This window comes from Panthera uncia (genome assembly GCF_023721935.1).
Source record: "Panthera uncia isolate 11264 chromosome A1 unlocalized genomic scaffold, Puncia_PCG_1.0 HiC_scaffold_16, whole genome shotgun sequence".
NCBI lineage: Eukaryota > Metazoa > Chordata > Mammalia > Carnivora > Felidae > Panthera > Panthera uncia.
Genome location: NW_026057576.1, coordinates 5,696,243 through 5,710,875, shown reverse-complemented (window position 1 = coordinate 5,710,875; position 14,633 = coordinate 5,696,243). Strand labels below are relative to the sequence as shown.

The 14,633-nt window shown below is 38.4% G+C and overlaps 1 protein-coding gene across 4 annotated transcripts in view; it reads left to right on the top strand.

Annotated features, from left to right (window-relative positions):
• LOC125933671 (phospholipid-transporting ATPase IB-like) overlaps positions 1 to 14,633 on the top strand; it is a 222,555-nt gene that overhangs the window by 96,992 nt on the left and 110,930 nt on the right. For all 4 annotated transcript variants that reach the window (XM_049646742.1, XM_049646740.1, XM_049646743.1 and 1 more), the window contains 2 exons: positions 2,870 to 3,008; positions 9,156 to 9,220. In XM_049646742.1, the coding sequence (XP_049502699.1) occupies positions 2,870 to 3,008; positions 9,156 to 9,220 (204 nt within the window). The remainder of the gene's footprint in view (positions 1 to 2,869; positions 3,009 to 9,155; positions 9,221 to 14,633) is intronic.

Sequence of the window (14,633 nt, the reverse complement as noted above, 5' to 3'; positions counted from 1 at the left end):
TATAGTCTCTTGATTTGTTCATTTTAGCCACTGTGGCGTGAGGTGGTATCTCAGTGTGGTTTTGATTTGTATTTCCCTGATGAGGAATGACGTTGTGCATCTTTTCATGTGCCATCTGGATGTCTTCTTTGGAAAAGTGTCTATTCATGTTTTCTGCCCATTTCTTCATTGGATTATTTGTTTTTTGGGTGTGGAGTTTGGTGAGTTCTTTACAGATTTTGGATACTAGCCCTTTGTCCGATATGTCATTTGCAAATATCTTTTCCCATTCCATTTGGTTGCCTTTTAGTTTTGTTGATTGTTCCCTTTGCAGTGCAGAAGATTTTTTATATTGATGAGGTCCCAGTGGTTCATTTTTGCTTTTATTTCCCTTGCCTTTGGAGATGTGTCAAGTAAGAAATTGCTGCAGCTGAGGTCAAAGAGGTTTTATCCTGCTTTCTCCCCTAGGGTATTGATGGTTTCCTGTCTGACATTCAGGTCCTTCACCCATTTTGAGTTTATTTTTGTGTATGGTGTAAGAAAGTGGTCTAGTTTCATTTATCTGCATGTTGCTCTCCAGTTCTCCCAGCACAATTTGCTAAAGAGATTGTCTTTTTTCCATTGGATACTCTTTCCTGCTTTGTCAAAGATTAGTTGGCCATACATTTGTGGGTCCAATTCTGGGTTCTCTATTCCATTGGTCTGCGTGTCTGTTTTTGTGCCAACACCATGCTGTCTTGATGATTACAGCTTTGTAGTAGGGGCTAAAGTCTGGGATTATGATGCCTCCCACTTTGGTTTTCTTCTTCGATACTACTTTGGCTATTCAGGGTCTTTTGTAGTGCCATTAAAATTTTAGGATTGTTCTAGCTTTGAGAAGAGTGCCGGTGCAGTTTTAATTGGCATTGCATTGAATGTGTAGATTGCTTTGGGTAATATTGACATTTTAACAATATTTATTTTTTCAATCCATGAGCATGGAGAGTTTTTCCATTCCTTTGTGTCTTCTTCAGTTTCCTTCATAAGTTTTCTATAGTTTTCAGCATACAGATCTTTTACATCTTTTTTTTTTTTTTTTTTTTTTTTTTTTTTTTTTTGGCTATAAGAGTGTCTAATATTCTGCCTGGTGACTTGTGTTAATTTCCACAGTTCCAGCTGATGTTATGTTAATTAGTTATATAGCTACTCTCTATGGACTTTTTGGTAACTACTGGAATATAACACCAAAGATGTGTCAGGGTCAACTAGTTGTGTGAAATTGGTTCTTATAGATAATTCCATGCACATTGTTATGACTCTACTTGTTTTCAGTTATAGGGAGGGATTTTCTGATATTCCTAGCTCTTGTGGCCAGTAGCACTTCTTTTCTTCTTGAATATTTTTCCTTAGGACACTCATAAAATTTAAATTTGTTTCCTGTTGGGTAAGAGTAAGAGAGACAATCTCCACATTTGTATCGATAGTAAGTACATCATAACTTAGTGACTGCTAAAGTAATTAATTTTCGTGTTGCCAGTATCACTCAATTGGTAAAATATGAATCTGACATATTGGCTGATTGAATTAGACTTGATTCTGAGGTTCTCTGGCCTCAAATTTCCTTTGAATAATTCCTTTTTTTTAATACAACATCTTTATTGAGATATAATTCACATACCATACAATTCCTCCATTTAAAGTATACAATCTACAGTTTTTAGTATATTCAGCTGCATAATATCTATATTCAATAGAATTGTGCAACCATCACCATAATGAACACAATATTTTCAACATCCTTCTCAATCCCCATATCTGTTAGTATTCACTCTCTGGTACCCTCCTACTCTGTTGCCCAGCCCCATGCAGGCACTAATTTCCTTTAGTCTGTGTAGATTCACCTCCTCTGGATATTTCATATAAATGGAATCATAAATATTAGTGACTTGCTTCTTTCATTTAGCTTAATGTTTTTAGGATTTATCCATATTGTAGCACGTACCAGTATCTCATTCATTTTCAGTGCCAAATAGTATTCCATTGTGTAGGTATACAATTGTTTATCCATTCTTCTGTCGAAGGACATCTGGATTGTTTCCACTTGGCTCTTGTGAATAATGCTTCTGTATGCACTCATGGAAGTTTTCATGTGGGCATTCCTTATTTCCTGAATATACCTGAGAATGAAATTGCTGGGTCATATGGCAACTCCATGTAACCATTTGAGAAGCTGCCAGACTAGTTTTCCAAAGTGGCTGCACCATTCTCCATTCCTACCACCGCTGTATGAGGGTTCCAATTTTTTCACATCCTTGTCAACACTTGTTACTATCTATAACTTGGTATAGCCACCCTACCGGGTACGAAGTGGTTGTCTCACTGTGATTTTAATTTACACTTCTTTAATGATGTTGAACGTCTTTTCATTTGTTTTTTGATTATTTGTGTATCTTCTTTGGAGAAATGTCTATTCAGATCCTAATTTCCTAATTATAATATGTTGGATACTATTCTACTCACTTTCTAAATGTTAACTCTCACAATAATTCTCTGAGTCATTTTCCCCCTACTTTGCCAGTTATAGATGAAGAAATGAAGGCATGGAAATTTAAGTAATGTGCTTATGATTGTTTGTAGATCATAACTTGTAGTGATTTGTAGAGTTAAGACATGGATCCATGAGTCTATGCTTTTAACTATCATGCTACACTGCCTCATACTGTAACAAACTAGGGACAAACAGACCAATGGAAGAGACAAGAAAAAAGTATGCGTGTGTGTACAGGTATGGGACTTCACATAATAAGTAGAATGCGTATCTTTTGTCAAAATTTGCCCAATTTATTCCGTCTTAAAATGTTTTTTTATCTTAACTAATAATAAAAAATATCTTTTTGAAAAAAACGTCTAGGAATTTCTGCTGCTTGGTGCCACAGCCATTGAAGATCACCTTCAAGCACGTGTTCCAGAAACGATAACAACTTTACTGAACGCAAACATAAAAATATGGGTCCTGACAGGAGATAAACAAGAAACTGCAATTAACATAGGTAATAGATACAAAGTTTTTAAAAATCTGGTTGAACAGGTATTCTAAATATATCCTAGTATCAAGAATGAATGAGCTGGCTTCAAGTAATTGTTTTATATGTCTTTGGGGAAAATGGAGTGCAATGGAACCTTGCCATCGCATGGCAAAAAATTTAAACAAACCAAGCAAAGCAAACTGTTGTGTCTCCTTCACATTGTTGAAATAGAGACTGCAGAATGCTGACACGAGTAGTATGTAGTTTCTTGTTCCTTTCCTTGGAAACCTGAAGTTATGGCATATTTTTTCTATAATGTGTATACCTATCTTTGTATTATATATGTTTATTCATAAATATTTTGATTATTAGAATATTCAGCTGTTTTTTCCCCAAGCCCCAATGTCACTTTTTTTGGCCCCTTTCCCCCTTAACTTTACTGTATGATTGTGTCTTAGGGTTGAGGTGTGCAGAATAGGAGTTGAAAAATTAACTGTTAGCTGTGCATATTCAAATTTCAGTGGTGACAAGGAATTGAAATTATGATGTTTTTTTCATAATCATGATGGCATCCAGCTCTGTTTAGATGAACATATATGATAAAATGAGTCTGTGTGCACCAGACACCCTTCATTTGTTGTCTCCACTCATTTGTTTACTCTGCATTCGTTCATTTAATGAATATTGGACACTTACTAGATATGAGGACACTCTAGGAGCTGGGAATGAAAACTTGAGTAATACTCTCTTTCTTCATGAAACTTATATATGAGTAGAGGAGATAAAATTAATAAGCAAATCACTACGTATTATATTACAATCAGTGCTAAGAATAAAAACAAAGAAAGGCATAGCAAGAGGTGGAGAAGGTAATTAAATAGAACGTCTGTTAAGGAGATGGAAAGAAGGAAAGAAGGAGCAAGCATCGCGAAGGTCCCTGGGATGAGTGTTCCAGGCCAGGAGTATGGTGAGCGCCGTGGCCCTGGTACGGGCATGTGTGTGCTCGAGGAGCAGTCGAGAGGCCGGTGTGGTTGGAGTACAGGGAGCAAAGCAGAGAAGACAGGAGATGAGAATCTGCTGTAAGAAATGTGTACCCTTTCAAGCAGGAGAGTAATATGGTCTCATCTGCGTTTCAACAAGATCTGTTGGTTACCGTGTGCAGGCTGGGCCGGATCAAGTCAGGAGATCAGGCAGCGAGCCTTTGCGGACGTCTAGACAAGAGACGGTGGCAACTTGCACCAGGATGTGATGGGAAGGGGAGGAGGGACCAATCGGGGTACATCTGGTGGGCCGATGTGTCAGCCCTCACTGATGAGGGTGCAGTGGGCACAGAGAAGTCTTTCGAAGAGTTTTGTTGTGAAGGGGAGCAGAGAAATAGGGTGTGGCTGGAAGGGAACACAGAGTCAGTGCAGGGTTGGTCAGTTTGGAAGGATTGATTTGAACGTCTCTAAACATCACCTTCTTCTTGTCTGTGAAATGGGGATAATGATGATATTTTTAACCTCACAGGGCTCTTGTGAGGATGCCTCAAGGTAGTCTCTGTGAAGACCTTAGCTTGAGGTGCGGCATTCACAAGTCCTTCACGAATGCTAGATATCCGTGTAATTATTAAGGACTCAGAGGACGACGTAGTCACTCATTTATCCACCTGGCAAATATCTGAGGACACACTATGCATATGCTCTCCTCTTGCCAGCTCTCCCATGTTTTGGCTTTAGTGTGACTTGCTATGTTTCTTGATAACCATGACCTCAGTGACCACAGTAACTCAGTGTATATCCTGTGAAGGGGCTCAGCTGACCCAGCACCGCAAAGGAGAATGACTGCTCTCTTCCTGTCTTCCTAAAGTGCACCCTATCATTCTTTACAAACCTGCTACCTGAGGACTGTTTGTTTCTCCTAAGCCTTCAACTGTCCCCTCAGCTCAGGACTGAAACCCTACCTAGATGAGACACAGCCATTGTTATTAGTAGCGGAATTTTTATCCTTACTGAATGAAACTTATTTTTGTTAGAAGTCTGTTAATTCACTTGAAGGATTCTTTGCTCAGAATAATGGATTCTTAGAAAACCGCCATGTTAAATTGCATCCGTTCAAAAAAAAATGTACAGTAACTCTGGTGGACTTGAAGGAAGAAAGGAAACAAACTCTCTAATTTCTTAAAGCAGGGCTTGCAAACATCTGGAAGAATCAGGCAGGACCAGAGTGAGGGGCAGTACACACGTGTCGGAGGAGGAAGCCCACAGGGGCAACACTGGCCCCCCAGGGACAGTCGGTGTAGTCTTGCCTTTTGGAAATGAGAGTCCGCTGTTGGCACAGGTTTTTTGTTTTTAGAAGATGATTCAGAATTCTGTATTTTGATGCGAAATATCTTGATACGTAGATGTGGGCTCAAATGTATAAAATTCTGTAAGGGCAAAGCAAAACACGTCTGTTGCCTGAATGCAGCCTACAGTCCCCTGACGCCTTTTGAGTACTGGGTCCCAGAGTGAATTTTATTGTCCTCCCTTAGAGGCTACGCCTGCAGAGACCAGCTAAAAATGGAGTCAATGAGCTTTGATAGAAACCGAAGAGCATGCTGATATAATTTGTTTTCTTAGAGGCTTTCATGGCCATTTTCTTTTCCAAGAAATGCAATAGCCTTTGGTTAGAGAGCTCTCACCTTACTTTCGTGAGTTTGAATGGCTGGGGATTGGATTCAAAAAGAAGACTGAGCTGTGTCTGAGAGCTGACATCTTTGTATCTTTCAAAGATAATCTAGAGCATAGTGGTTTAAAACCACAGACTTCGGAGTTACAAGGACCACGTTTTGAGCCTGAATCTTCTGCCTTTACATTTACAAGCTTGTGCTTTTGTGGGCTTTTCTAATCCTCAATTTCCTCATTACTAAAATGGAGAGAACCATGATACCTCTGGTGATTGTGACCATTAAATGAGATGCACATGTACGGTTCTTTCTGAAATACTGGGTCCAGCGAGGGCTTTGAAAATGTTGGCCGCTGCCTTTGTGAATGTTGTGGCAGTTCTCATTACTGCCATCTCTCACGGAGCTCAAGTTGGCTCACGCTGTGCACTTAAAAGACTCAACAGTCTTGTTACTGGTTACAAACAAAATTGGATCAAGGACTTGGCGGGAGGTTTACTTACTGACATACGTTCAGGAATCAGTATGTCAGGATCGGGTTTGAGGACTCCTGTCACGTTGTTGTCTGTTTTCTAAGACTACTAGTTCTATTAACTTCTGAAAGCTTTCTTTCTTTCTTAATTTCTTTCTTTTTTTCTTTCTTTCTTTCTTTCTTTCTTTCTTTCTTTCTTTCTTTTTCTTCCTTCCTTCCTTCCTTCTTTCTTTTTTCTTTCTTTCTTTCTTTCTTTCTTTCTTTCTTTCTTTCTTTCTTTCTTTCTTTCTTTCATGTTTATTTATTTTTGAGAGAGAGAGACAGAGTGTGAGCGGGGAAGGGGCGGGGAGACAGGCAGACACAGAATCCAAAGCAGGCTCCAGGTTCTGAGCTGTCAGCACAGAGCCCGACATGGGGCTCAAACCCATGAACTGTGAGATCACGACCTGAGGCGAAGTCGGATGCTTAACCGACTGAGCCACCCAGGCTCCCCTGAAAGCTTTCTGATAACACAGTTCAACACAATCTGCTACTTCTCAACCTCAGCAGCATTTATACTATTATATTTGGCTTACCAGTATGTTGTTTTTTTCCCTCTTTTGTGTTAGCTTTGATTCCTTAGGTTTTAAGAGGCTTATAATACATACCTGTCGTAAATCTTCCTTTGCACCCAATATGATGCTGGGTACGAGTAAGCCATCAGTGCCTGCATACTGATTTAAATTTTCATAATATATGGAGACTTTTAATTTTGTTTATTTTTTTATTTCAGACACTTTTTGTTTCAAGTTTTTATTTAAATTCTAGTTAGTTAAAATATAGTGTTGTATCGGTTTCAGGAGTAGAATTTAGTGGCTCATCACTTAATATATAACACCCAGTGCTCATTCCAAGTGCCCTCCTTAATACCCATCACCCGGTAAGCCCATCCCCTCCCACCTCCCCTCCGGCAGCCTTCAGTTTGTTCTCTCTCATTAAGAGCCTCTTATGGTTTGCCTCCCTCTCTCTCTTTTTCCCTCCTTCCCCTACTTCATGTTTTGTTTCTTAAATTCCACTATGAGTGAGATCACATGGTAGTTGTCTCTGACTTGTTTTGTTTAGCGTAATACACTCTAGCTCCATCCATGTCATTGTAAATGGCAAGATTTCACTCTTTTGGATGGCTGAGTAATATTTCATTATATGTGTGTGTGTATACATATATATGTGTATGTGTATGTGTGTGTGTGTATATATATATATATATATATATATATATATGTATATATATATCACCTCTTCTTTATCTGTTCATCCATCCATTTGATGGACTTTTGGGCTTTTTCCATTTGGCTATTGTTGATAATGCTGCTGTAAACATTGGGGTGCATGTGTCTCTTTGAATTGGTATTTTTGTATCCTTTGTGTAAATATCTGGTAGTGTCATTGTTGGGTTGTAGGGTAGTTCTGTTTTTAACTTTTTGAGGAACCTCTCTATATGGAGACTTTTTAGCCTTTGTTTATATAGAGTCAGCAGCAGCAACAGCTTCAGGACAGAAGAAGTTTCTTCTTGGGGGCAGCACTGGAACCCACAGGTGGAGGCTGGCTTGTCTGTGTCTGGCACAAATATTAATTCTCCAACCCGCATGCTGGTACAGAAACTGACAGCATTAGGCAGTTAACTTTGTCAGTAACTTATGACAAAGTCAAAGTGGAAACATGAACATTGCAATAAAATTTATCAGGAAATCTTGGGGCGCCTTAAATCAGTCATTTAAGTGTCTGACTTCAGCTCAGGTCATGATCTCATGGTTCCTGGGATCAAGCCCCACACTGGGCTCTCTGCTGTCAGTGCAGAGCCTGCTTTGGATCATCGGCCCTCTCTCTCTGCCCCTTTCCTGCTCCCCCTATTTTTCTCTGAAATATAAGTGAACATTTAAAAAATGTATCAGGGAATCTTTAGAATTCTTAGAAGAGTTTAGAAACTCTGGTTTTGAAAACTGCTGTAGCAATGCAAAGCGAATATCCACAGGCTTCAAAATAGAAATTAAAGATCACTGCATTCTTTAGGGAAAAAAACCACGATTTACACAGGAAGCATCAGATGAACCAATAACTGATGAGGAAGATCATTTAAGAATGATTATCTCCTGGGGGGCCTGGGTGGTTCAGTCAGTTAGGCATCTGATTCTTGATTTTGACTCAGGTCATGATCTCACGGTTCATGGGCCCGAGCCCCACGTCAGGCCCTGCACTGGCAGCGTGGAATCTGCTTGGGATTCTCTCTCTCTCTGCCCCTCCCCCACTTATGCTCTCTTTCTCTCAAAAATAAACTTTAAAAAATTTTAAAAAGTGATACTGTATAAATTTATCTTTAAACGTTTTCAATGTTTATTTTTGAGACAGAGACAGAGACAGAGAGAGAGAGAGAAAACATGGAGCAGTGGAGGGGCAGAGAGAAGGGAGACACAGAGTCCAAAGTAGACTCCAGGCTTTAAGCTGCCAGCACACAGCCCGATGCAGGGCTCGAACCACGAGAACTGTGAGATCATGACCTGAGCGGAATTCGGATGTTTAACCAACTGAGACACCCAGGTGGCCCCTGAGGTGTATACTTTGATCATCACGTTGAATGCTTTGAGCACTGGGTGGGTTTATTTCTTTTAGCCACACCTAGGATTTGATTAGTACAGTAGGAACAATATGTTGACACAGTGGCTTGATACAACAGAACTTGGATCCCTCAGGATGTGGAATTGATACACGGTATGAACTGAATCTCATGTCACAGAGAGATAATAAAAATAAAAATCCACAGGCATTTAAAGGTACAGATTTAGCCATTAGTTATATGCCGTTTCCCAACCATTTCTACTTAAATTGCTGATTAAGATAAAAATGAAGCGATGTTTCAATTTTTTCCCTCCACAATCCCTTGCTCAGTGTTTGTGATAAGCCTCTAGACTTTGAACTAGTTGTCAGACAGTATGGTGAATAGAGAATATAAATAGATTTTTCATTAAAAACATGAACTCGTGGAAGGCAATATGTGACCTCTTTCTTTCTCACTTTGTAGCATATTCCTGTAAACTGTTATCAACTAAAATGCCTTGTATTCGATTGAATTCAAACTCACTCGAGGTAAGTGATTTTTAAAATTCTATTTAATACGAGTATACCCAATTTGTTACTTGAGTGTTCCCCAACACCTTAAAATCTATGTAAGTTGTCTTGAACTCCCACTCAAGTCCACTGGAACATTACCTCTGGTTCCGACTTCTTTCTTTCTTTCTTTTTTTTTTTTTTTTAAAGATTTTTCTTCACATTTTTTTTTATTTTTGAGAGACGGGGAGAGACAGAGCACAAAGGGAGGGGCAGAGAGAGAATGAGACACAGAATCTGAAGGAGGCTCCAAGCTCCAAGCTGTCAGCACAGAGCCCAACGCGGGGCTCAAACTCACAAACCATGAGACCATGACCTGAGCCGAAGTCGGACGCTCAACCAACTGAGCCACACAGGCACCCCTCTGGTTCCCACTTCTTGCCTCATTCTTAGGCTAGTCCTTCATCACCCTGTTCCCAGCATCATACCAAACCCAGCACTCAGATACTTGATTTTAAAAATGAAAAAAAAAAAAAAAAAAAAAAAAAAAAAAAATATGTGCATATAGCAGTCTTTACCAGAAGTTTAAGTAGATACCTGGCATTTACATTGCAAGAATGAAAGGATTTTGGAATCCAATACTGAACATCCTTGCCCTTAAAAATTAAATGGCTACAGCCATTTATTTTCTGTTAATTTTTTTTACTGTATAATTTTCATACTCACTTTAAATTTTAAATAGATTTCATCTATTCCATTTCATCCTTTTTTTTTTTAATGTAGTTCTGAGTTTCTGACACATATCATTATTATTCTCCATGAAAAACTTTAAAAATATTTCTACTGGGCAGATCAGCTGGTGATGAATTTCCTGGTTTTGTGTGAGAAAGTCTTTATTTCTCTTTCACATTTGAAGGACAGTTACACTGGATATAGAATTCTAGGTTGGTATTTCTTGTTCTTTCAGTACTTTCTTCTCAACTGTGTAGTTTCTGATGAGAAGCCTGCTATTTCTTACTTTATTCTTCCCTTCTGGCTTCTTTCAACATTTCTTCTTTGCCTTTGATTTTGTGGTTTGAGTGTGATATGCCTAGGTATAGATTTTTTTTTTTTTTTTTTTTTTTGTATTTATCATGCTTGGTGTTTTCTAAGCTTCCTGGGTTTATGGTTATGTGTTTGCCATTAGTTTGGGAACATTTTTAGTCATTAGTACTTAAAATTCTCTTTGTTTTGTTCTCTTACTCTTCTCCTTCTGGAATTCCAGTTGACTGTATGTTGTTAGATCTTTTAAATTGTCCCACAGTTCTTGAATATTTCATTTGGGATTTTTTTTCTAATTCTTTTTACTCTTTGTATTTCAGTTTGGGAAATTTCTGTTGACATAATTCAAGCTTAATTATATTAATTAATTAGTTAATTAATTAATTATATATTACATAATTCAATTTGTAGACTGTGTCCAGTCTATTGTTGGGCTCAATAAGGGCAATCTTCTGTTACAGTGTTTTTTATTTCTAGCATTTCATTTTTATTCTTTAAGTGTTTCCATCACTCTGCTTATCTTCCCCATATATTGTCTATTTTTCCATTACAGTCCCTAACATGTTAATCATAGTTTATTTTATTTTTAAAAGATGTTCATTTATGTAATTAGAAAGACTGTGAGTGAGGGTGGGGCAAAGAGATCATGAGAGAGAGGATCCCAAGCAGGCCCTGTGCTATCACGAACGGTGAGATCATGACCTGAGCCAAAATCAAGAGCCAGACACTTAACCGATTGAACCACCCAGGAGCCTCGATCATAGTTTATTTTAAATTCACTGATACTTCCAAAATCTGTGTTATCTTTGAATCTGGTTCTGATGCTTGCTTTAGCTCTTCAGATATGGTGCTTTTTCTTGCCTTTTAGCATGTCTTGTAATTTTTTGTTGAAAGCTGGACATGATGAATCTGGTAATAGAAACTGAGCTAAAGGCCTTTAATGTAAAGTTTTATGCTAATCTGGCCATACTTAATGTTCGCTGCAGCTGCACACACAAGAAGTTCCAATTTTTTTTTCCATAGACATAGCAAAAACAGCCTGTAATTCATAAGGATCACAAAACACCCCAAATAGCCAAAGCAATCCTAAGAATGAAGAACAAAGCCAGAAGCCTCATCCTTCCTGATTTCAAAATATATTACAAAGTTACAATTATTAAAACAGTACGGTACTGACATAAAGACAGAGACCAATGGGAAAGAATAGGGTCCAGAAATAACCCATGTATATGGATTACAGGGATGCCAAGAATGCACACTGGGGAGAGGATAGTCCCTTCAAAAAATGGTCTTGGAAAAGCTGGATATCCACATTCAAAAGAAAAAAATCAGATCCTGTCTTAGTCCATTCTGGCTGCTATCACAAAATACCACAGACTGGCTAGCCTATAAACAACAGAAATTTATTTCTCACAGTTTTGGAGACTGGGAAATCCACAACCAAGGCACCATCATGGTCATGTTCTGGTGCTGGTTGTCTTCCTGGGTCATAGCTGGTGCCTTCTAAGCTGTGTCCACAGGTGGCGAAAGGGGCTAGGGATTTCTGGAGTCTCTTCCATAAGAGCATTAATCTTCATGACATAATTACTTCTCAAAGGCTCCACCTCCTAATATCACTGGGCATTAGGATTTGAACATATGAATTTTGGGGGACACAAACATTCAGACCATAGCAGACTCTTACATTACAGCATACACAAAAGTCAAGTCAAAGTGGATTAAATACTTAAACAGAGACCCAAAACTGTAAAATCCTAGAAGAAATCATAGGGGGGAACCTGCTTGACATTGAACTTGGCACTGATTTCTTGGATATGATAACAAAAGCACAGGCAATAAAAGCAAAAATAGACAAGTACCACTAAACTAAAAATCTTGACTATATTTTGTTAAATTTGTCACTAGGTACTTTATGTATGTGGCTATACTGGAACTGGAATTGTATGTACAGCTTAATTTTCCAATTATTTGCTCCTAAAATACCAAAAGTTTAATTTTTTAAACTTTAATTTAAGTTTAAGTTAATTTAATTTAAGTTAAGAGAGAGAGAGAAAGGGAGAGAGAGGAAGAGAGAGCATGAGCAGGTGAGGGGCAGAGAGAGAGAGAAAGAGAGAAGAGAGAAAGAAAAAGGGGGAGAGAAAGAATTCCAAGCAGGCTCTGCACTGTCAGTGTAAAGCCTGATGCGGGGCTCGATCTTTTGAACTGTGAGATCATAACCAAAATCAAGAGTCAGGTGCATAACTGAGCCACCCAGGCGCCCCAATTCTGAATTCTTGATAGTGATAATTTATATTCTTTTTCTGGATCAGTATAGTAATGGGTTTACCCATTTTGTTGATCTTTTCAAAGAACCAGATTTTTGACTTTGTTATTTGCTCCATATTTTGTCTGTTTTCAATGTCATTGATTGTTACTCCTGTCTTTATTACTTATTTCCATCTACTGCTTTGTGTTTAATTTGTTCTTCAGTCTTTTTGAGGTGTATATATATTAACCCTGGCTTTCATGATCTTTATTCTGATGTTTGCCATTACTGGGGGCTTTGCTGGGGAGGTACTGGGAAGGTCCCTCCCCTCCAGGGTTAAGCAACTCCCAGAGCTAGTAAACAGCTTGCCCAGTGAATGTGCCTTTCTTATGCAAACCAACCAACCCAGAGCCCATACCCCTACCACCTACTTTATCGGGCTCTCACATTCTGGGCCACTATCCACTTGCCCTAAGCCCCAGAGCCTACTGAAATTATTCAAACTCGCAAAATCCTAGATCTGCTTACCCTGTCTCACCTGTTCCTTTCTGTGGAAAGCACAATAAAGGTTCTTGCCCCCACTTTCCTTCTGTTCCCTTTGCCTTCTGACTGAACTCAGTGCTGTCCCATGTGTCCCCCCCCACCCCCACCCTCCATCTCCACTGTGTTATTTGCTTCCGTATCTTGGGATCTGTCAGTATCACAAATTGTCTTTTCAACGGCAATTGTCTCCTGATCTGTTGGCCTTAACTGTATCTCAAATTTTCTATTAATACACTATATTTTAGAACAGTGTGTTCCTTTCCAATTGCTGCATAGCAAATGACCACCAACTTAGCAGCTTAAAGCAACATAAATTTTTTTGTCTTACGGATTTCACGGGTTAGGAATTTGACATGTTTTGGTTCGGCTCAGCGTCTTACTGGGCTGAAATCAGGATGTCAGCTGGCTGTGTCCCCATCTGGAGTCTCAACTGGGGAAAAAGCCACTTTGAAGCTCCCTTAGTTGGTTGGCAGAATCTACTTCCTTGTGTCTGTATGAGGTCCTGTCTTCTTGCTAGCTGTCAGCCAGGGACTGCTCTCGGGAACTAGAGGTCACTCGTAGGTCCCTGCCTTGTGGCTCTCTCTGCAACATGGCAGTTTACTTCCAGGCCAACAAAAGAACATGTGCTGCAGCTTGGAATATCTCTGTCCTTTTGTCTCTGACCTTTAATACCTCTTTTGAAAGAGCCTACCATATGAGGTCAATGGGAAGGGATTGTACGGAGCATGCCCATTGGTGGGTGGGAATCTTAAAATCCTGCCTACCACGAGGCGAAAATTCAGGTGATTATTTTTCAACATATTTTCTAACTTAAGCACTAAAACCATAATTTTTCTTCTATGCATTGCTTTAGCTGTATTCCATAAATATTAGTGTTATATTTTCAATAAGGTTATTTCAAAATATCCAATTTTCACTAATTTCTTCTTTGACCCATGGCTTATTTAGAAGTGTGTTAAATTTACATATATTTGGCATGTTTCTAGATGTCTTATTGTTACTTGTTTTTAATTCAATTTAATTCTGGACAAAGGACATATGTTTTAATTGGTCTTAATCATTTTGAATCCATTCAGACTTGTTTTATGTTCGAGTATATGGTTTCAGTAAAATTGCTATGTGCAAATATCAGTTGAGTCACGGTGACTGAGTCACTGTTGTAATAAACTGTCCTCATTGTATTTCTAGCCATTCTATCAATTTCTGAAAGAATTATTAAAATCCTACCATAATTTTGAATTTTATATTTCTCCCTTTTATTCTACCCATTTTTGCTTCATATATTTTGAGGCTCTATTGTTAGGAAATATAATTGTTATTTCTTTCTGAAAAATTAACTTTTTAATCATTATGAAATGTCTCTTTTTGGTAATATTTTCTCTTTAAGGCTATGTTATCTGATATATCACTTCAGCTTTCTCATTATGGTTAACTCTTCATGGCACATAATAATGGTGGTATCTTTTCTAATATTTTCCTTTATTTCTCAATTTAGTTTGCATATACTTTGAGGGTTGTGTATAGCCTTTGTACTATTTTATTAAATTTAAAAAAAATTTTTTAATGTTTTATTTATTTTTGAGAGCTAGAGTGTGAGCAGGGGAGGGGCAGAGAGAGAGGGAG